Source organism: Oryctolagus cuniculus, chromosome 9, assembly GCF_051225735.1.
Source record: "Oryctolagus cuniculus isolate XC-2025 breed Fujian yellow rabbit chromosome 9, ASM5122573v1, whole genome shotgun sequence".
NCBI classification, from domain to species: Eukaryota; Metazoa; Chordata; class Mammalia; order Lagomorpha; family Leporidae; genus Oryctolagus; species Oryctolagus cuniculus.
Window position 1 is genome coordinate 101301208 of NC_142875.1, and position 23657 is coordinate 101324864.

The 23657-nt window shown below is 39.3% G+C and overlaps 1 protein-coding gene across 1 annotated transcript in view; it reads right to left on the bottom strand.

The window, feature by feature from the left end:
* The window catches only part of LOC100348825 (ovostatin homolog 2), a 53409-nt gene extending 31344 nt beyond the window's left edge, over positions 1 to 22065 (bottom strand). Inside the window, exons 1-15 of the mRNA XM_002712772.6 lie at positions 22001 to 22065; positions 21337 to 21520; positions 20672 to 20828; positions 18945 to 18997; positions 18178 to 18198; positions 15625 to 15793; positions 14385 to 14469; positions 10037 to 10154; positions 6674 to 6785; positions 4334 to 4443; positions 3848 to 4006; positions 2635 to 2862; positions 1178 to 1232; positions 608 to 753; positions 166 to 315 (exon numbers count right to left, since the gene is read on the bottom strand). Of these exons, the coding sequence (XP_002712818.3) occupies positions 166 to 315; positions 608 to 753; positions 1178 to 1232; positions 2635 to 2862; positions 3848 to 4006; positions 4334 to 4443; positions 6674 to 6785; positions 10037 to 10154; positions 14385 to 14469; positions 15625 to 15793; positions 18178 to 18198; positions 18945 to 18997; positions 20672 to 20828; positions 21337 to 21520; positions 22001 to 22065 (1812 nt within the window). The remainder of the gene's footprint in view (positions 1 to 165; positions 316 to 607; positions 754 to 1177; positions 1233 to 2634; positions 2863 to 3847; positions 4007 to 4333; positions 4444 to 6673; positions 6786 to 10036; positions 10155 to 14384; positions 14470 to 15624; positions 15794 to 18177; positions 18199 to 18944; positions 18998 to 20671; positions 20829 to 21336; positions 21521 to 22000) is intronic.
* Positions 22066 to 23657: the final 1592 nt, after the last annotated feature.

The window sequence follows — 23657 nt, forward strand, 5'->3', positions numbered from 1 at the left end:
GAGTGCTGGGTCAGCCAAGAAAAATAAGTACATAATCCATGAAAGAACCAAGAAGACAATATTTGATATTTTCAACATGTTCCATCTCAGATAAAAACATCTGAAGAGTAAGACTTGTGGAAAAGCAGACAAAACTGAGGACACTGAGGAAGTCAGAGAGCTTACATTTTCAGCAGACAGCTGCTGCTCGGGTCTCAACAAAAGGACACCTTTATCCACAGCGCGGAGGGCACAGAACGAGCCAGGAGCTGCTTGAAGCCAGATGGTAGCATTGGAGCCAGGGAGCCCCTGCCCCTTAGAGAACTTCATGCTCACCTGAAGGAGAGAAATAAAAGGAGCGTGGAGATGATTTCACAAGCAAATAATTGGATTAAATATGATCTTTTTCCAAATAAATCTTTATAGATATCTGTACCGATGTTTCTCCTGCCCACTCTCCCTGCCGGGTTGTCTCAGGGTTCTTACTGATGCTGAAGAGTGTCCCTTCCATTTGCTGATCGTCTTGTCCCCTCCTAACTTAAGCATTCATTGTGAGAATACCACGTAAAGGTGAGAGGAGAGATCACCCCTCTCACACTGGGCAGCCCAGAAAGAGAAGAAACATCACCTTGTTTTCAAAGCACTTGTCAATCTGGAATCGGACACTGTCGGCAACAATTTCGCCACTGGGGTGAAGGGTGTAGACAAACACGACAGCTACAGGAGCCAAGTCGGCACTGATGTTGATGGCGAATGAGAAGTTTCCATTCCAGGCTGTGCAAACGGGAGATGTCATCAGTAGATGCAAACGTTTCCTCTATCGCTGAGTACGCTTAGATAAAAACCCATGGCTTGTGGATAGAAAGATACATGGGCTTTGTGCCAAAGGTGAACGAATTAAATAACTGGAGCCAAATATACAAATAAAGGGTGTATATATATATCAACAATACAGGAGTTTGGGAGACAGTTTTCTAAAATGTACCCAGTGATTTGGCAATAATAGAGCTAGGTTGAAATCTCCTTTGTCACAACATTTAGCAGCTTATCTTGGGCCATGCTAACCTCTGCCCTCCATCCACAAATTGACCTAATGCTCTTCCTAACTTCTTGACTGTCCCTGCAATATTTTCTTAAAAAGAAAAAAGAATGAAGTTGAGAAGTTGAGTACAGATTTAAAAATGACTATTATATAGACCTTTGTGCTTGATTTCCTTTTGTCCACTGAGGAAGAGAGCTCCACGTACCATCACCTACACAAGACAAACACAACGTGTGTTATATTATCTAACATAACGTCGCATTTCCAGATTACCATCATATACTACCTTCTCTAATGCTAACTTACGCACTAGGTAATACCTTGTCTGATGATAACTCTGTTTCCTAAGAAAGCTTGCCCAGATATTAAAAATGGACTTTGCACAAACGGAAAAGAACAGAGAAAGTGACTTCAATGGATTTAGAGTTTACTCTGTGTCAGAAATTGTGTGACCCACTTGTAATGAAACAAGCTAGGAGGTGCCCAAAGGTCTGAAATTGTCCAGACGCCCTGTCTTCAAACTCCTTCATCAACCCAACTTTGTATCTTAAGGCAGGTTGTTTCACCTGTTTGCTTCTGTTCCATTTTCCATAAACAGGGATATTCACAAGGCTGACTGAATTAACATAAAGCTCCCCTCTGGAACAGCAGCAAACACATAATACTTACCCCAGGAGGTACCTCTTATTATTTTCAATTAGAAATACTCAGCTGAGAAAGTCAACACTGGAGAGTTTAAACAATCTGCCCAAGATGAACTGATTTGCTTAATAAATAGGAAAGGGTAAAGAATTCAAACCAGGAATGTTTTTTGGGTTTTTTTTTTTTTTTTTTGGTGGTTTTTTTTTGTTTTTTGTTTTTTGTTTTTTTGGTTTTTTTTTGTTTTGTTTTGACAAGCAGAGTGGACAGTGAGAGAGAGAGAGACAGGGAGAAAGGTCTTCCTTTTGCCGTTGGTTCACCCTCCAATGGCCACCGTGGCTGGCGCACCATGCTGATCTGAAGCCAGGAGCCAGGTGCTTCTCCTGGTCTCCCATGGGGTGCAGGGCCCAAGGACTTGGGCTATCCTCCACTGCACTCCCTGGCCACAGCAGAGAGCTGGCCTGGAAGAGGGGCAACCGGGACAGAATCCGGTGCCCTTACCAGGACTAGAACCCAGTGTGCCGGTGCCACAAGGCAGAGGATTAGCCTATTGAGCCACGGCGCCAGCCAGGAATGTTTTAATTTCAAGTGTCAGTCTTCCGTCTGCCTTGGAGAGACAAAATGGAAAGAACAAAGACAGCTAGCTGATCTCACTGCTTATCAGAACGAGCCAGGCTTCCGCTTTACTTTCCAGTGCCTGTCTACTACTTGACTATCTTGAAGGGTCATCAAGACTTGATGGGAGTTAACAACTGAATGCTGGAAAAGGCAGACTCTAAAAAGCAAGTGTGTCCATCTGAGGGGAAGTGAAATTGCCTGAGACCATTTTATGTGTTTGTTTCTAATGGGCCCAATGAGAAGACTGTGCTCACTCAGATTAATACAGCAGTACCACAGCACACTTTCTAAGTGCTCTGTGCTTGAGCAGGTGTACCAGTAGACGGGATTCCACGACTCCACTAACTGAGACTCACCAGATAGAAGAAGTTTATATTCGAGTCTTCCTTGTACGCTTCACTGTACAGGGAGTAATGCACAGTGACAATCTTCTGCTCACTGCACCTAAGCTGCTTTGGTTCGGGAACAATCTTCAGGAAGCTGTTGGTTCGGGAGTAAAAGCGTGAGACGGAGAACTGTGCATCCATGTACTGGGGCGTCAACCAGCTGGGAAGATAGCAGTTCTTAGGTCGAACATATGTGGCCTGATAAGGTAAAAGAAAGTAGATTCTAGACCTATAAAGACTCCAAAGATGGTAGTTGGAACAGAACAGATGACTTCTTATTCATTCGTTTGAAAGGGAGAGCGACAAAGAGAGAGAGGGGGAGAGATGTTCCATCTGCTGGTCCATTCCCCCACATGCCTGCAAAGCCAGGGCTGGATCAGGCCCAAGCCAGGAGCCAGGAACTCCATCCAGACCCCCCATGTAAATGAAAGGAACCCAAATATTTGGGCCCTCGTCTGCCTCTGGGGTGTGTTAGCAGAAGCTGGATCAGAAATGGAGGTGGGACTCAATCCCAGGAACTCCGATGTGGGATGTGAGGTCCCAAACTGCAACTTCACCCTCTGGGCCACAGCACCAGTCCCTAAAAGGCTTCTTATATTTTCAAAGCAGGGAAGAATCTTAGCTTGTGGCTGATGCTTCAATGTTAGGTTATTGGAAGCATTCTCCTCTTTTGTTTATAAAAATGACCATAAATGCATTAATATTTCAATATACTGATGATAAATTATTTATTACTTTCTAATTTAAATCACAGAATTGGGTTCAGGCCTTGTTTCTTTGAGCTATATTTGAACATTAGCTAGTTTTTTAACTGCAAAATTCTGTTTAAGCAGCAAAAAAAGGAGAAATCCTAGTACCTTCCTTATCAATGCATAAATGATCTGATGAAAAAAAATTTCTTCACGTGCTATTTCTAGTTTCTGAGAGGAAGATATTGTTTGTTAGAGAACCTGTAATTATAATAGACTAATATCATCTCATTCTCTTGAAGGAACATTCCCTTATACTTATATATAATATGATAGATTTTAAATCTGTCAAAATACATTATCAACATAAATTATCTATCAAGAGCTAGAGATTTTCTATCACTGGTTCATGCCCCAGATGCTTGCAAGGATTTCTAGCATTCAAATGCCCTGAGGGATATCTAATGGCTTCCATCTGCACTTTGTTGTCTTACTTTCAGGCTGAACTCCGGGTCGAATATGTCTGAAGTGTCAATAGAAAACCGAGCTTCACCATTCTCATCTGTGGTGTAGTTTCCTAGAAGGTTCTCATTGAGCTCCAACTGCAGCAACTTGTTCACCATAGGCAGATTATTGGGACCCAAAAATTTAAGCTGTACCAAAAAAAAGAAGTATTAATATTCTTCAAACACAAAATTTCACATTTCTACAGAGAAATTTTTATTCATTAGCACAATCATTTGCTTGTAATTTTCTTATATTCAAACAAAATAATGCTTTCTTGAATATAAATATATTCATATGAAAAACCTATAATTTAATCTAGTGCTTCATTTCAGCCTAAAACTTTTTCCAGTCTGTTAGACAGTAATGAAAAAAAAATCAAGAAACTAGGAAAAGGAGTGCCTAGAAATTTTCAAAAGGAAATCTATGACCCATGAAAATGAAATGGGAATATGCTTTTTTAAAGTCAAACCTACAGTTCCAGTATAAGAAATCCCTCTTCTATAGAAAGGGTCTGTGTTCTCAAAGCTGACACTTCCAAGCAATTGAGAGATGAAAATAGAGGCCTTTTCACTGATCTGCACACCTGTAAAATACAATAAAACATAGTGTCAGGGAGAACTTAATCTTTTGTTTAAATTTTTAATGAATAAATAGCTTGGGGAAGGTGCTGTGGCCTAGCGGGTAAGGTCCCCACCTGCAGTGCTGGTGTCCCCTACGGGTGCTGGTTCTGACCACCCCTGCCCCCACCGGCTGCTCCACTTCTGATCTAGCTCCCTGCTATGGCCTGGGAAAGCAGAGGAAGATGGCCCATGTCCTTGGGCCCCTACACCCATGTGGGAGACCTGGAAGAAGCTCCTGGTTCCTGGCTTCAGATCAGCGCAGCTCTAGCCTTTGCAGCCATTTGGGGAGTAAACCAGCAGATGGAGGATCTCTCTCTCTCTCTGTCTCTGTCTCTCTGTCTCTCTCTCTCTCTCTCTCTCTGCCTCTGCCTCTCTATAATTTTGCCTTTGAAATAAATAAGTGAACCTTAAAAAGTAAATCATAAATAAATAGCTTAGGGTACATACTTAGGAACCTTCTATATGCAGGATTATATTCTTGTTCCAAAAAGGAGGTGTGAATGATTGGCAGCATGTTCCAGAACACTCTACGTTATCTGGTTATAGTATATTTCAAACTGTATAATGGAGTTGAAATGAAAATAATTCAATCAGAGGCAGTAGACAAAGCCCCTGAGTTCTTTCCTCCTATCAGTCTACTCAGTTCTGGTTTGTGACAGACGTCACAGACATCCACAATATAAGGCTCTCACTTTCTCAAATATTTCTTGAGCTTGCAAGATAACTATGTGGTATTGACTTTTACCAGATTAGAAAATTTTCTGATAGCAAGGTAAATAGAAATGCATTCAGAAATCAACAATGGAAGTGAATAAGCAGAGGTAAACCTTATCTAGCTAAGTTAGTCCTAAGCTAGTCAAATGTGACAAATCTACCCGTTGTGAATTCTATCATAATATGATCAAGTATATTTATATAAAGCACTCAAGATATAATATTATCCCAGTCCATTTTCAAATTCCAAGAAACAATTTGTAATAAAACCTGGTTTCAGTACCCCCAAGTTAAATATCACTTTCTATTTTTTTCATTCTTCTAACAAGTGTTTATCAAATGGTCGCTGTGTGTGTGTGATTTTGTAAATTTCTTACTAATAATTTTTGCATTCACAATGTCCCCATTCATATTAAAGCAAGTGTTGGCAACCTGCTTCTATAAAGGACGTGATAATTATTCTAGGCTGTGAAGCATACAGGGTCCTTGCTACAACCAATTAAATTTGTTTTGTAATTTTATTTACATAAATAGGCAGGAATCTGGATTTGACACTTAAGATGTAAATTGTGAACCCTTATATTAAATCAGAGTCACACTAATGGCTCTGGCAATTGCATATCAAGTGATTTGCACAATATTAAAAAGAAATATTTAATTTATTAGCTCAGCTCTAATACTTCAGAGGAAAGCTTCTTTGATTCTGGCACAAGCAGGTAGTAGAAACATATAACATTTACATAATAGTTTTTTTTTAAGATTTATTTATGTGTTGAAGGGTAGAGTGAAAGGGAGAGAGAGAGAGACAAAGACACAGAGAAATGGAGAGCTGTCATCCACTGGTTCAGTCCCCAGAAGGCCACAACAGCCAGAGCTGGGCCAGGCTGAAACCAATCACCAGGAACTCCGTCCTGAATCTCCCACAACGGTGACAAGGGTTCAAGTACTTAAGCCACTATCTGCTGTTTTCCCAGGAGCTCACATAATCATTTTTTATTATTATTTGACAGGTAGAGTTACGGACAACGAGAGAGAGAGACAGAGAGAAAGGTCTTCCTTCCGTTGGTTCTTTCCCCAAATGGCCGCTATGGCCGGCTCTGCGCCCATCCGAAGCCAGGAGCCAGGTGCTTCCTCCTGGTCTCCCATGCGGGTGCAGGAGCCCAAGCACTTGGGCCATCCTCCACTGCCTTCCTGGGCCACAGCAGAGAGCTGGACTAGAAGAGGAGCAACCGGGACTAGAACCCGGCGCCCATATGGGATGCTGGAGCCGCAGGCAGAGGATTAACCAAGTGAGCCACGGCGCCAGCCACCACATAATCATTTTATTTTAAATATTACTTGGAAAATCTTATTCAAAAATAATACTCAAGTTAACCTATTGACAAAAGTACTTCTTTTTCTATTTTGATCTGCATTTTATGCAAATTGCTAATTCAGTCAGTTTCTTCCCAGTAAACGGCAATAAAATACAGTCATTACCTGTCCCAAATTCAGTAACAGTCACTGTGGTTTGAAATGTCATGTGAAACCCCGAACGGTACAGTTGGAAGACTTTGGTATTCACAATCTGAGAAACACAACCATTTTTCAACTGAAAAAACAAAGAGAAGGCATAATGAAAAGTTAGGGACCCAAGAGCCTTTCAGAATGCGTGAAGTTTTAGTATAAATATATGGCACCCTCACCCTCACCATGGTTCTACCTCACAAACTTGAAATAGCTAAAAAATTAAATGAGGAAGGGGAGAAGGAAGGGAAATTTTACTTTGTCATTTCAAAGAAGGAGGTGACTTATATTTTACAGATTTCAAGAAAATTCTCCCAAAAACTTTGTAGCTGGAAAGAGAACAAAGGCTGAAAATGGAACAGAATGATATTTAAGAGTGAGCAATAAGCTGGTGCCGCGGCTCACTAGGCTAATCCTCCGCCTTGTGGCGCCGGCACACCGGGTTCTAGTCCCGGTCGGGGCGCCAGATTCTGTCCCGGTTGCCCCTCTTCCTCTCCGCTGTGGCCCGGGAGTGCAGTGGAGGATGGCCCAAGTACTTGGGCCTTGCACCCCATGGGAGACCAGGATAAGTACCTGGCTCCTGCCATCGGATCAGCGCAGTGCGCCGGCCACAGCGCGCCAGCAGCGGTGGTCACTGGAGGGTGAACCAACGGCAAAGGAAGACCTTTCTCTCTCTCTCTCTCTCTCTCTCTCACTGTCCACTCTGCCTGTAAAAAAAAAAAAAAAAAAAAAAAAAAGAGTGCGCAGTTAAAATTAAAATCATCTTGAGCGGCACTAAGACCAGCTGAAACAAGTACTCTTCAACTGTGACATCAGAACAAGCTTAGAAATCCTAAAAGCTATCTTAGGTGGCCACATGCACAGGACAGCAGTAGGTGAGACTTGGTTCTGAGGCTGGAAATCCATGAATATTGGGAACCTTGGTATGTCAAAAATGATTTGATTATTTAAATGACAGGCTTGAAAAAGATTTTGCTTAGAGTGAAAGGTGATATTTATAATAAAAATATTTCAGCTTCATGTGTACAGGCGAAGTGGAAGTAATGAAGAGTTCTCAAAAGAATGATGCCTTTTTTTTTTTGTTTTTTTTGTTTTTTTTGTTTTTTTTTTTTAACAGGCAGAGTGATCAGTGAGAGAGAGACAGAGAGAAAGGTCTTCCTTTGCCATTGGTTCACCCTCCAATGGCCGCCGCGGCCTGCGCACCGCGCTGATCCGATGGCAGGAGCCAGGAGCCAGGTGCTTTTCCTGGTCTCCCATGGGGTGCAGGGCCCAAGCACCTGGGCCATCCTCCACTGCACTCCCTGGCCCACTGCACTCCCTGGCCACAGCAGAGAGCTGGCCTGGAAGAGGGGCAACCGGGACAGAATCCGGCACCCCAACCGGGACTAGAACCCGGTGTGCCGGTGCCGCTATGCCAGATTTTGAGAATATACAAAAAAGAATGTTAACTTTCTCAGTTTTTATACTGCTAAAATTATAATGTTTTTGGTATAGTGGCTTAAATAAAATAATAAAGTTTCAGCCTTTATTTTTCATTTTCTTTTTCTATAAAAGGATTAAAAATTGCACAGAAGGCTTTTTGATGTGTACAGTGCTTTTAAAGGAAGTATGAGTTGTGAAATGCTATATTACCAAGGTTTAATACAGTGACACACTCGAATATGCTTAATGACTGCTTCTTCTGAATTGTAAAATTTAAATTTATAATTGTAACCATGTTCAACAATGTAGAAAATTTATTTTTAGTGAAACAAATTTAACTCCCTCTAATGTGTACACACCACACAAAGATATCTAATTTATGCTATTCACAGAAAAATAAATTGTGGCTTAGCAACATAAAAAAAAAAAAAAAGAATGATGCCAAATTGGTAACAAGAACATGTAAGGATGCTCAGACTAACTAGTAATTACACAACTCAAGTTAAAACAAAATAAACTCTATTAAAATGGTAAAATTTTTTAAACTTCTAAATATAATCCTAAAAATAATTTTGAAAATACAGTACTATATATTGCTGGCAAGAATTTGAATGCTTAAAATATTTTTAACAATAATAAGCTAATATTTCTTAAAATGAAAAGTCTCTATCATCTGTCTTTCTAAATTTCCTTTGATTCAGGAAACCCACTCTGAGGATCTATTTAAAACAGATAGACCTTCCATATCTAAATACAGTGTCACCAGATTGTTTACCGCTCTGTTTTTCATACTGAGTTAAAAAAAAATTAGACAGGTAAAGTGGTTGACTGAATTACATTATAATCACCATACAATGGGATATTGTGCTGGTGGAATGGAAGAATTCCACTCACTTTTCTCAGTCTGCAGTTCCTTTATAAAGATAGATTTCTAACTCATCTTTACAAATTATTGATATTAACTTAGCAAATGTTCACTACATTTTGTCAGTAACCTCAGGACAACCCGAATAAAAACATAAACATTTGGGTGTATAAGCTTTTCAGTTTGGGAATTACAAAGGCGATCTTTGGTGAGACAGGCAGAGGTGTTCAATGATGGTTAAGATGCTGCAGATGGAGAAAGCAAGTGGTGGCTTCAACTAGGAACAGCAAATCTGAAGTCTTAATTGTAGATCCTCTGAGTTCCAAATGTTTGCAAATAGGCTGTTTTCATAAGGACTATTGTAGTTTGCATAGTTAGTAATATCATGGATTCATTTATGTAAAGGAAAATGAATGATTCTTCCAAGAAAGGCCAAGGAGGCCACCCAGACTGTATATAAAATAAGGAAGCCAAGAAGAGCTTCCAGGTTCAACAAATCTTGAATCTACAGATGGATAACAATTTATTTGGAGAAGAGACTCTGAGATCATTTTAAACATTGTATTTTTTCCACAGTCCTTACCTCAATTAGCTGCAATCTCCATTATCCACAAAGTGTAAATGGTGTTTAAATCCTTTTAACACAAGGAACCAAAGAAAGAATAATAAAGAAAAATGAGAGGGGCCAGCGCTGTGGCGCAGCAGGTTAACGCCCTGGCCTGCAGTGCCGGCATCCCATATGGGCGCCGGTTCGAAACCTGGCTGCTCCACTTCCAATCCAGCTCTCTGCTATGGCCTGGGAAAGCAGTAGAAGATGGTCCAACTCCTTGGGCCCCTGCACCTGCGTGGGAGACCAGGAAGAAGCTCCTCACTCCTGGCTTCAGATTGGCATAGCTCCGGCCATTGCAGCCATTTGCGGAGTGAACCAGCAGATGGAAGACCTCTCACTCTCTCTGCCTCTCCTCTCTGTGTAACTCTGACTTTCAAATAAATATTTAAAAAAAAGAAAAATGAGAATACTTTTTATGAGTAGAGATCATGATTTTTACCTGTGCAATAAATTGCTCACATATTTGATTGTTTTCTTTCTCACAATTTGTAGAATAAAAAAGTTCTCTGCACACTCGGATTTGGGCTTTCCCTTGAACAGATTGGCCATAGGTGTACCTGGTGGGAGAAGTTGTACTTGTGATCAGAGATGAACAATATATATCAGTCTTCAATGGTCTTCTGCAGAAATTACATATGAAATCTTAAACTATGAGTGCCCCAATCTAACCAAATTCATTCGAAATTCCAACCTATTGATAATTTTTTTCCTCACAGAATTTAGGTTGATTTGGGCATTCAACTTATTAGCACAATTTGGCGACTTTAAAAAAATCAAATTCAAGGTAATGTAGAATCTAAACCTATCTAAAATAATATTTAATTCTCAGGTGGAGTTTAAGATTATATTTTAATTTTATAGAAATATAAAAACTAATTGCAGTCTCTTTTCTTTAGCAGAAAATATATATATACATAAAAGAAACTTAGATGATCATCATTTTAAGAAATAATTATTTTTCAACCACTCAATAAATCTAAAAGGCATAGAAACTGACATTAATTGGATGTTTTTAGAGCTAAAGGATAAAAACTAACAGACTGGATTGAAGACATATCTCACTTTCTCCTAAAACACAAAAATCACAACACAAGTGTGTTGTGTTTTGTTTTTTAAGCTGCAAACAAAGGCAAAGACAGTTAATTTGAAGTTTTGTCATTGTGGTGGTAACTTGAGGACTCTTTCCACTAAGATTTGGGAAAAATGATAACAAATGCAAAACTAGTATTTAGTAAGACTGAATACCTGTTAAATTTATAGATTATAATAAGTTTTCCTCTAATTATTAGACACAGATATGTATCAGGTGTTTTTAATTTTCTAAATTTTTTAAATTTATATAAATGGAATAAATTTCATGTATCTCATAATACAGTTTTAAGTACGTAATGAGAGGCTGGCACAGTGGCATAGCAGGTAAAGCTACCACCTGTGGTGCCCTCATCCCATATGGGCGTCAGTTCGAGTCCCAGCTGCTCCACTTCCAATCCAGCTCTCTGCTATGGCCTGGGAAAGCAGTAGAAGATGGCCCAAGTTCTTGGGCCCCTGCACCCACATGGGAGACCCAGAGGAGGCTCCTGGCTCCTGGCTTCAGATTGGCGCAGCTCCGGCTGTTGTGGCCAATTGGGGGGTGAACCAGCGGATGGAAGACCTCTCTCTCTCTCTCTCTTTCTTTCTCTCTCTCTCCCTCTCCTTCTCTCTCTGTGTAACTCTGAATTTCAAATAAATAAATAAATCTTTAAAAAAAAAAAAAAGAAAGAAACTCAACAACGATAAAACAAACAGTCCAATTAAGAAAAAGGCAAAGCGCTCTGCTATGGCCCGGGAAGGCAGTGGAGGATGGCCCAAATGCTTGGGTCCTGCACCCGCATGGGAGACTAGGAGGAAGCACCTGGCTCCTGGCTTCGGATCAGTGCAGCGCACCAGCTGTGGCAGCCATTTGGGGAGTGAACCAACGGAAGGAAGACCTTTCTCTCTGTCTCTCTCTCTCACTGTCTAACTCTGACTGGAAAGAAAGAAAGAAAGAAAGAAAGAAAGAAAGAAAGAAAGAAAGAAAGAAAGAAAGAAAGGAAGGAAGGAAGGAAGGAAGGAAGGAAGGAAGGAAGGAAGGAAGGAAGGAAGGAAGGAAGGAAGGAAGGAAGGAAGGAAGGAAGGAAGGAAGGAAGGAAGGGAGAAAGAGAGAGAGAGAGAGAAAGAGAGAGAAAGAAAGAAAAGAAAAAGGCAAAAGACACGAACAGACATTTTTCAAGGGATGAAATACAAATGGCCAACAGACACATGAAAAAATGCTCAGAATCACTAGCCATCAGGGAAATGTAAAACAAAACCACAATGAGGTTTCATCTAACTATAGTTTAAAAGAGTATCATACAAAAGAATCAAAAAATAAGAAATGCTAATGAGGATGTAGGGGAAAAGGTAACCTAATATATTGTTAGTGGGCATGTAGACTAGTACAACCATTATGGAAGACAATATGAAGATTTTTCAGAAATCTGAAAATAGATCTACCATATAACACAGCCATCCCACTTCTGGGAATTTACCCAAAGAAAATAAAATCAGCATATGAAAGAGTGATCTGTACCCCCATATTTATAACAGCTTAATTCACCCAGTTGTCCATCAACCAATGACTGGATAAAGAAAATGTGGTGTATATACTGTATGGAATACTATTCAGCCATAAAAAAGAATGAAGTCTTTCCTTCACAACAAAATGGATGCAACTGGAAACCATTATACTTAATGAAATAAACCAGTCCCAAAAAAGATGAATGTCATATGTTTCCTCTTGTGTGTAGTAGTTAATAAATAATACAAAACAATGAATGGGAGTGCAGCAGACATTTTGTGATTTGGTTGTTGCTTTTACCTCTTGTTTATACTCTGGTAGAGCTGTGTTCTTTATGCTTTCTATTTGTTGCATATTATGGTTAGCGATGCATTAATCCTGTAGTTATAGAATGGATGGAAATTATGTTTTTGCAGAAATTAAAGGAAAAAAGTAAGTAAGGAGGAGGATTGATGGAAGAGAGAGGGAAAGATCAAAGTATGATTATCTTCTTAGAATTACACCTATGAAATCTATTCTTGTTATATCAATGAAAATTTAGAGATAAAAAATATTAAAGAAACCAGGAAGAAAACAAAATTTTCCCCACAGCAAAGGAAATTATCAGTAGCATTAAGAGACATCCAACAAAATGGGATAAAATACTCACAAGCTCCCTATCTGACAAAGGATTAATATCCAAAACATATCAGCAATGCAACAAACTCAACAACAAAAAGCAACCAGTCCAGTAAAGAAATGGAAAAGGCCCTTAACAGACAGTTCTCAAAAGAAGAAATACAAATGGCCAGCGAGCAAAATGGATGCCACTGAGGTTACATCAATTCTGTGTCTTATTATCTTTCTTTCAAAAATGGAGATGATAATAGCACCTATCTCACAGTCTTCAAAAATTCATGAAAAATGCACATTATTAAAAAACTATGCATAGATTTCAAAAGTTTTCACATCAAAATAAATTTAACTTTTATTTCCATTTCCATAAATTTTTGAGGTATCTTCATAGGTAGTGGTTAACACAGTAATTGAAATTCAATTAATATCATTTTGTTATTTTTAGAAATCTGAGAAAAGGCATTCATGCTAACAAAATAAGAAGTATTAGAAATAATTTGCCAAAAAGAAAATCAAAATTTCCTTATTTGTATACAATTTTTACATTTGCTCAAATTACATCAATAAACTGCCTTATTTTCAGATTTTTGATGGTTAATTTCCTTTTCATGAAAATATCTAATGATGAATATTCAGTGAGGCAGGTACTAGAACTGAATAATAGCTGAATATATTTGGTGAGCAATATGGCAATCAAAAGATGAAAGGAATGTTACATATTATATCTCCATAATTACACTTTTGGAATTCTTTCTTAAATAAACAAATTTTAATTCAAAACTGCTTATTATACAGCTATACATATATATATATATATTCTACAAAACCATTAGTTACTAGAAAAGCAAAATGGAACAACCTACATGTTGTATAATACGGGATGATTAATTAAATTTGGTGTAGCCACATAAAGACATATTTATGTGAAAAGGAATTGGAATTTATGAAAGGCAGACATAACATCAACATGTTTTCTTAATTATTGTGGATAGAAAAGTATGATTGCAGGCCGGCGCCGCGGCTCACTAGGCTAATCCTCCGCCTAGCGGCGCCGGCACACCGGGTTCTAGTCCCGGTCGGGGCGCCGGATTCTGTCCCGGTTGCCCCTCTTCCAGGCCAGCCCTCTGCTGTGGCCAGGGAGTGCAGTGGAGGATGGCCCAGGTGCTTGGGCCCTGCACCCCATGGGAGACCAGGAAAAGCACCTGGCTCCTGGCTCCTGCCATCGGATCAGCGCGGTGCGCCGGCCGCAGCGCGCCGGCCGCGGCGGCCATTGGAGGGTGAACCAACGGCAAAGGAAGACCTTTCTCTCTGTCTCTCTCTCACTGTCCACTCTGCCTGTCAAAAAAAAAAAAAAAGTATGATTGCAGTCATGGAAAATATTCATAGACGATTAGAGGACAATAAATCTCAAGGTTTTTGGCAACTAATAGTGTTAATTATAGTTAATTTCTTATCTTTCGTTATGTATTTCAAATATTTGATAAAGAGAATACACTGTTTTTCTAATATTTTTAATATAAGTTTATAAATAGTGAAAGTTACATGATTAATTTCATTGTTGTGAGACTTGTGTGAACCTGTGAGAATAAATACTTACTTAGCACATGCATCCACCTGGAATTCATCAACTGTAATAGTTACCGCTTGTGGTACACTGATCTTAACTTCAAACTTGGGCAACACTGGAAACAAAGAGAAAAATCCCTCAGCCCTCACAACTGCAGGCAAGCAAAACTTAGTGAAAGCATGTAGCTAAGCTCATTGCTACGTGGACTGAGCTGACTGCAATCATGTAGCTAAACTCACACCCGATATTTTCCTATTCAGATGATTCCTAACTTAGAACATTTCTACCTTATGATGATGCAAAATAGTTTTGCATTTGGTAGAAACTGGACTTAAGATTTTGAATTTTGATCTTTTTGTGGCCTGGGCATAGGACATTTGATTCTCTTCTTCAGTGCTATACAGCAGTTGTGAGGAGCAATGCAAGGATCTACAGACATCCCCAGCAGAGCACTGTGTTGCTAAACTATGAATTCAGTCAATGGGATGTATCCCAGGCAGTTTCCACTTAGAATATTTTCAAATTTTTTAAAAAATGATTTTCATTTTATTTGAAAGCAGTAAGAATTGATAGAGACAAGAGAGATAGTCTATCTTCTAGCTTACTTCTCCCAAAATTTCCACAACAGCTAGGGCTAAGTCAGGCTGAGGCAGGAGCCAGGAATTCTTTCCTGGTCTCCCACAGTGGTGACAGGGATCCAAGTACTGGAGCCATCAAGCCATCACTTGTTGATTTAGGGTGTGATTTAGGAAGAAGTTGGATAGGAAGGGGAAGATCTGGGACTCAAGCCAGGCAGTATGATATGGGACACAGGTGTCCCAAGCAGCAACTTAACCTCTGCACCGAACGGCTATCCCTACTTTCAACTTTTGATGGTTTGATCAGGTGGCAACTCTGTCCTAAGTCAAAAAGTATCTGCATATACATCTGTTTGTGCAGTCAGTGTTTCAATTGCCCCAAATTCTCTGTGACTCTGCTCTACCACAGGAGGTGAAGCTTTCTCATGAAGGGTCAACTGGGACAGGGATGGGGGTGAGGAGGCAGGGATCATAAAGATACTGGGCAAAGAGTGAGGAGCGAGAAAATGTTGACCTTGAAGCAAAAAAAAAAAAAAAAACAAACAAAAAACAAACAAAAAACGGTGAAATGAAGTGAGAAGAAAACCGTCATGATTCACCTGTTTTTGCCTAAGTCTAATGTAAAGGTTGTGTTGTTCAAGAGCTTTGACTTCTTCATTTATATAGGACAACAAAAAATAGCAGTTAGTTACCATATCTATTAACAGCAAAGTTGTGTGTCAATGTCCTCCCTGATTTTCTTGTCACTACCATCGAGTAATCTCCAAACATTGGCTCTGAAATCAATCGGAACGACAGTTGGGTAATATTTTGGAAAGAAGTCACATTTTGCCATTGAAAAATCCTATTGTTTTGAGGATCCTAGAAAAGAATGGAGAAATGAAAATAACCAGAAGTTCTTTGAGAGTATTATCCTTCTTTATTTTGATACTTCCTGTAACTACTGGAATTTTTAAAATGTTACTGTTTTATTGAGCTGATTTTCCCAAATTGTAAAAACAACTCAACTTCCTCAGTGCACTCAAATTCAGTGGTAAAAAAGTATACCTCTCTTAAGCCCAAAAAGGATAAGAAAAAGTAATTTGCAGCCAACTCTTTTGATTTTGCTCTCTCTGAAGCAGTTAGATCCTTGAAGAATTAAGAACTTGGTGTGATTGCTCTGTAGAAGTATTCTCCAAAGCAGTGCCCTCACACCAGCAAGTGCACAAAGGGACACTTACTCTAACAAATACTGAGTCTGTGTCTTAGTCGTCAATTACACTCTATGTGCAAGAGTTGCTACTCTTTCTCCTTTATTTGCTTTCAGCATATTGCTTCTTCCATGAGCCCAATTCAATAAATTTATTAATATAATCTGGCTGTGATTCAAGAGATTCTGATTTTAAAATCTCTACAAACAAAAACATTCTGTACTACTCATTTAAAATTTTAGTGTTTTGACTTTGCTACAAAGTCAAAAAAGCTCAATTAACTTCCCAGACCTCTCCTGGGTTAGGGTTACCCATGCGATCAAGAACAAGCTGATTAAATTTACGTGGAAGTCAGTTGGTAGAAATTCTTTTGGGAAGAATCAGTCTCCCCTGGCATTGAAAAGAAAACAAAACATTGAGTTGGTGAAGGGGCTAAATAGAAGAAGCCTGGGCCTTTAACATTTTTGGTGTTCTGACATTCAAATGCCTTCACTCAGCCTTAGTGATTTGGGAAAAGAATAGGCCCTTTCTATATAGGCTTGTAAGTTAAACTTTCTGTTGGTTTCCAGGGAACACATTAGCCAAATCACAATGTGAAGATAAAACTACTTGGAGATTTCTGATAATGTTAGAACACATAAATAATTGCCCTGATATTTACACTGCCATTGTCAAACCCATGTAACAATCGAAAGAATCCAAATTATAAATAAGACTATTTGAAGGATGTATTTACACACATCATCGTTAATGAAAAACAAGCTCTCCGCCAGTGCCGCGGCTCAATAAGCTAATCCTCCGCCTTGCAGCGCCAGCACACCGGGTTCTAGTCCCGGTCGGGGCGCCGGATTCTGTCCCGGTTGCCCCTCTTCCAGGCCAGCTCTCTGCTGTGGCCAGGGAGTGCAGTGGAGGATGGCCCAGGTACTTGGGCCCTGCACCCCATAGGAGACCAGGAGAAGTACCTGGCTCCTGCCATCGGATCAGCGCAGTGTGCCGGCTGCAGTGCGCCAGCCACGGCGGCCATTGGAGGGTGAACCAACGGCAAAGGAAGACCTTTCTCTCTGTCTCTCTCACTGTCCACTCTGCCTGTCAAAAACAAAACAAAAACAAAAACAAAACAAAAAAAAGGCAAGCTCTCCATGTAGTTAAGCTTCAGAATTAGCTAACAGTGATGGCACTGCCGTATGTAGAGATTAAAATGTACGTGTTGAAGCTGACTAAGACTCACTTACTGATAAGCATAAGACTCCAAATAAGTGCCAAAGCCACACTACTGCAGAGACCTAACTGGTGGGTGGAGACTTCATTAATTATTTTCTGAAAGAAAAGAGTCCATATTATAACAATAACACCTTTTGGTGTATGCTAGATTTTAAGTATTTCTGTTTGCTACTTCCTTCAAACAAAATGTGGGTAACTTAAGACAAAAACTAACCAATTTCAAATACGTACTTGCCTCAGAGAGAATCTAATCTTTTACTTCCCATAGGAATCAACTGATTGCATTTGCCACCCAGCCTACACTAAATGCAGTGATGTTTTAGTTGATGCCTACCATAGTATATGAACCGAAAGCCCTCTCTTCCTCTTACTTCAGTCACCCAGATTACTAATTATGCATATTGAAAATCAGGCACACACAATTATTTATCTGAATATTTAGAAAAATGAATGGGTAGAGCAGGCATTGCAGTTCATCAGGTTAAGTGGCCACCTAGAACACTTGCATCCTATATCAGAGTGTCTGGAATCGAGTCCTGACTCCTCTTCTGATCCAGTTCCCTGCTAATGGACCTGGGAGGCAGCAAATTATGGCCCAAGTGCTTGGATTCCTGCTGCCTATATGAGAGACCTGGATGGAATTCCAAGCTCCTGCCTTTGGCCTCCCCCAGCCCTGGTTGTTGTGGGCATTTCGGGAGTGAACTAGTGGATGGAAGATTCTCTCCTCCCACCTCTCTCTCTGTCTCTGTTTCTCCCTCTCTGTCACTTTTCTTTTCAAATAAATATGTACATCTTCAAAAAGAAAATAATAATTGTGAAAATCAGATCTCTTACCTGAAGTGTGATTAAAGGATACTGAAAGAGAAAAACGTGCAGATTAATACTGTCATAGTCATTTTTTTGTTAATTATTGAATTATAAGGATTCTAAGTCTTAATTTAAGTTGCACCTTAGCCCTCACTTCTCTAGATGGCACAATAGCCATAGCTAAAAGATCCAAGAAATCCCAAAGGCGAAAGAGATCTCAAAACCCTCAGGGAAGTGGAAGGCAGATTCCTGTAACATGTGTTTTCTTAGTTCTAAAGACAAAGAAATCAGCTCCCTATAAATGAAAGCTTTACATTTAAATGTGAGGTTGGTATTAAAACTATGCAGTGCTCCACATTGGAACCTTATTTCCATGCATAGAGAAGGTTTCCTGTAGATGCTTTGTATAGCAATAGATTAGTTTAATTTGCTAAAAGTCACTGTACCATTACAAATTATTGAGACTGGTGTTTGGCACTGTGCTTAGGCTGATCCTTAGGACACCCATATCGCATACCAGAGTGCCTGGTTTGAAGTTCTGCTCTGAGTCCACCCTCCAGCCAATTTGCACCCCAGAAAAGCAGTAGATGATGGCCCAAGTACTTGAGGCACTGCTACCCATGTAGAAGATCCAGAGAGAGGCTTGGCCTCTTGGCCTCAGCCTGGCTCAGCAGTGACTGTTGGGGGCATCTTCCAGTGGATGGAAGATATCTCTGTTTCTCTTATCTCTCTTTCTCTGTCTCTCTGCTTTTCTAATAAATAAATAAAAATTTTCAAAACATTATTGAACTCACCATATCCTCAACAGGTTTGAATTTTGTATCCAGCGACACAATGCGAACTTGAACTGAAAGAAGAGAAGGGGATTTTGTTTTACTTGTTGTTTTTCCTGTACCTGTGGTTGCTTATAAATACACATAGACATTAACATAACTTCCTATCGAACATCATTACCCTTCCTTCTCCCTCAGCTCTGATTTGACCCATTGAGATTGCAGTTCCACTGGGAAAAATCTCTTAGTGCACTTTGTAATCTTCCTGTTAACAACACTGTGCTGTTACATAGGCTGACACTGGCAGCTGCCACTACTGGAAACTTTTGCCATAAGAGCCCATCAGGATATAAAGGTATTTAGGTAACTAAGCACCTAGATCGAATTAGTCATAGATAGGCGAATACAAAATATGCAGAATAGGACATAAACATACTTTTCCTGGAAATTTATATTGAAAGTAGCAAACAATTTTAGTTGAATTTCCAAAAAAAAATTAGCTACTTTTGCATATATTTCTTTTTAGCACCTTAACGATATAATGCAGCAGAAATCTCATTTTAAAGTTTTTATTTATTTTTATTTTATCTGAGAGCACTACAAGAGAGAGGAAGATAGTGGGAGAGAGAGAAATCGATCTTTCATCTGCTGGTTTGCTCTCCAAATGCATGCAACAGCTGGGGCTGGGCCAAGCCGAAGCTAGGAGTCAGGAACCACATTTAGGTCTCCCACATGGAAGACAGGGATGCAAGTGATTGCGCCAGCACATACTGTCTCTCAATGTGCACAATAGCAGGAAGCTAGATTGGAGGTAGAGCAAGGATTCAAAAAACCTAGGTTCTCCAATACGGAAGGCGGGCCACACCAAGAGGCAATTTAAATGTTGTGACAAATGTCCACTGTAGCCAAGTCGTCTTGTACGAATTCTGGTTTCAACTTTCTAAAATTGCTTTTCCATAAATCATAGAAATACACAATATTAATCAGAATAGAAAGAATAGGAGGTTTCATTCCACTCTTCAAATTTACAAAAGAGAAATCTAAGTCCCAGAGATCAGAGTTTACTTGGCAAAAGCCAGTACTTTAGTAACAAATCCAAAACTAAAACCTAGACCTCTGTATCCTAGTTCGCACTTCTTTTGGCTACCTTCTACTTACAATAACGCTAAAGAAACTAGAGGGGGCTTATCTGGGTTGCCATGTTGATGATTACTTCCCCTAGTATGAACAGTAATGACTATCATCATAATATTATTGTAAAATAAAAGTGATCATTTATGGGGTCTTTCCTGCACGCTAGGCGTTATTTTATGTTGGTTAGCTTTTCTTGTTCTCATATTACTTCTGTAGGTGAGTCACTTTCACAATCTCTATTCTGCATATGAAATTACTGAACCTAAAAGCAAGGGTTAATTAATTTGCCCAGTTGGCAAATTATGGAGATGGATTCAAACCGAATAGTTATGCTCCACATCGAGTGGTTGTAACCACTGCACTGTGTAGGCTTGTCAATAGAATTTGTACACTGTGAAAGTGGCATGCAAAATTTCATGAAGATAAGCACTCAGTTACTGGAGTTAGAGGGTACTGTTTTGTGATTGTCCTAGACAAACAATACGAATACTAGAAATTCATGATCCATTGACATTAAGGATAAATTTAACCAAACTTTATGTTTGGATTGCTCTCAGTTTGGAGAACGTATTTCTAAAGTCAATAATATGGAGGCAATACTAATATTGACTTACCGTCATCTCCAGGTTTATAGATGGGTTTATCTGTCTGGATAAAAGCTATCGTCTCCTGTGACGTGATTGCTACGGATCTCCTCTCCGAGATTGTAAGGGTTTCTCCCTTAGCCAATAAAGTCACAAAAGCCAGCTGCTCAGAGGACCTCTGAGAGACCTGTTCATGTAGGAGAACGCAGAACGAGAAAATTGTTTCTAAGACAGTAAGACAGTAAACATGCTTTACCCCAATTTTTCAGACTGAGAGAGCCTCATTATTCCCTAATGACAGATTTGGTGATCACTTGTTACAATTCCTTTATATACTATGAGGAAACTTCATAATAAATATTCTTATGTCTTCTATTTTATCTTTTTTTGTCCCAAATTCCAATTCTTCATCCTTTACCTAGATTATCTTCCCTCACATCTGAGAATTTTGCCCTCCAAAAAGCAGTAGTTATCTCATAACTCCCTAAAACAGAATGATGGCAGTATTTCATAAGTTTTGTTACATGTGTACATTTTCCTTTTATCGCTTGCCTCTCAAAAGAATTCCCATTTGTGTTCCTTCACTTCCACAACTGATCAAAAAATCAGAGATATTTGATCTTTCTAAAAATAGTTTTAAATAACAATTTTGTCTCCCCATCTGAAGTTTTGAAATGTTAAATTCAGCGACTCACCTTGAAATCTGCACATGCATAGAAGTTACTCTCTTCCACCGACTGCTCAAGAATAGTAGTATTGGATCCATCATGTTCTAAGACAACACTCAGGGCTATGGATTCGTTGAGGTTTAAAAGATGAAGACAAGCTTTTTCTATGGAGTAGCTCTGCATCACAGAGGAGAGCCACAGGATATATTGCCTAAGTAAAGAAAGTAACCAACACTCCATAAACAAGCCTAGGAGAAGTGGAGAATTGCCACAAAAGGCAATTTCCACTGGTTGAAATAGTCCTGAAACATACATTTTCCATAGACAGTATTACAATAAACTTGAGTATGCCAGAAGATACCCTCAAAATTGATCCGCTCCACCATTTTCCTCTCATTACCACCTCAAATGGTCAGTCACTGGTTTTCAGCAACACCCTGCCCTCTGCCATCTTCTTAGGCTTATCCTAGACCCACCCTCCACACCTATCAGGATAAATTAAGTAGTCAACTCGAACAAGCAGGGAGAGGGGTTTCAAGAAAAAGACATCAATTCTCTTCAGACTTGCTTAAAATTCAAAGAGCAAGCCAACACTCGGTCTCCCAAGCCGAAATGGTAAAATAGAATCCAATTTTAACAACGAATATATAATGGTACTTTAATATAAATAGAGAGTATAATATTCCCTTACGGTTCTGAAGCCACACACAGAGTGAAATGAAGCAAAAAGGTGCTCAGAAAAATGGTAGGCACCATTTTATCCCCCTTGGCTGAACAAAAATGACTTCAAGATCAATATCCCCCCCTCCGCATTAGAAATCAAATGTCTCAGCTTTGCACTCTCTTTCACTCCTTCTGCTTGCCTCTCTCTGAATGTTGCTGATTTTATAGTCACACACAGTGAAAGATCCATTACTTTTTGGAACAAGAATAACGAGACTCGTCAATCACATTTAAATCCCTTCTCCTATTACTACAGGGGTGTCACTCCCCCTACAAGTTCCTGCTTCTGTTTTCTGGTTGCTGCAATAGTTTTGGAATCAGGAGCTCAGGTTAAACAGGAAGAAGGGTCCATTAGTTTACTTTAGCCCTTCACCCACAGGGCTGACTGCAGTATCAAGCATAGTATTACAGAATTAGCACTTGGCAAAAATGTTTCTCCAAAGAGCTGTTATCAAGCCAACCTCCAAATGGTAAATTTCCAGGCTCCACTCCCAGTTCCAGTTTCTTGCTACTGTGCACCCTGGGAGACACCAGTTGATGGCTCAAATAATTGGGTCCCTGCCTCCCATTTGGGACATCTTGACTGAGTTACAAGCTCCTGGTTTCACCCTGGCCCAGCCCTGGCTGTTGTAGATATTTGGGTAATGAGCCAGCAGATGGGGTATCCCTCCCGGTCTGTTTTTCTCTCTCTTTCTCTCTCTTTCAAATAAATTTAATTTTAAAATGTGGATCTGCATTCTATTTAATATGATTTTTCTTAGTGAAGTTATCTCCACATCATTTAAGATACTTTTCAACTCTAAATTTAATGAGGAAAAAAATGAAAGAAGCAGTAATATAGTAATACACACAAACATACACATCACACAAATACACATCACTTCCTAGATGGGAAAAAGGTGTTTTATCATAATTAACTAGAAAACATTTCTACAAGGCAACCTTAACAGAGTCCTCATATGTTAATTCTCCCATTTGCTTCTCTTCCATTTCTTTTTAAATCTCTTTTAGGCAAATATCACATGATCATGCTCAAATGTGGAGTTTAAAAAATAGGTGATTTTATAAAAGTTAAAATATAAATGGTGGCTATCAGAGGCTGAGGAGGGAAGAGAGGAGAGAGGGATGGGGAAAGGTTGATGAATCCTATGTAGAGCTAGATAGGGGTAAGAAGTTCTGGAGTTCTCTGCCACAGTAGGACGCCTATAGATAATGTTATTGTATTGTACATTTCTCTATTTAAAACAACCTAGTAGATAGGTTTCTGGATACTTTCACAATTAAGAAAAGTGAAGTCCTTACCAAGGATAAGCATATTTATCCTGGTTGTATATTACATATTGTATCTATATAACAAAACCTCACATAAGTACCCCTCAAATATGCATAATTTGATATGCTTGTTAATATTTTGAAAAAGAAAATATAAACATCCTTTTACTTAAGTATTTATGTAGTTAATGCATATAGCTTGAGGAATGTCACACTGGGTGAGGAAAGGCAGGAACCAGCCTTAATCTTTTAGAAATAAGTCTACAACAACAATTATTAAAGAAAGATCAACAAAAGTCTTGTAGTAGCTGAGGAGTCATAATGCAAGTAGTAAAATGCAGGTAACCATGAAG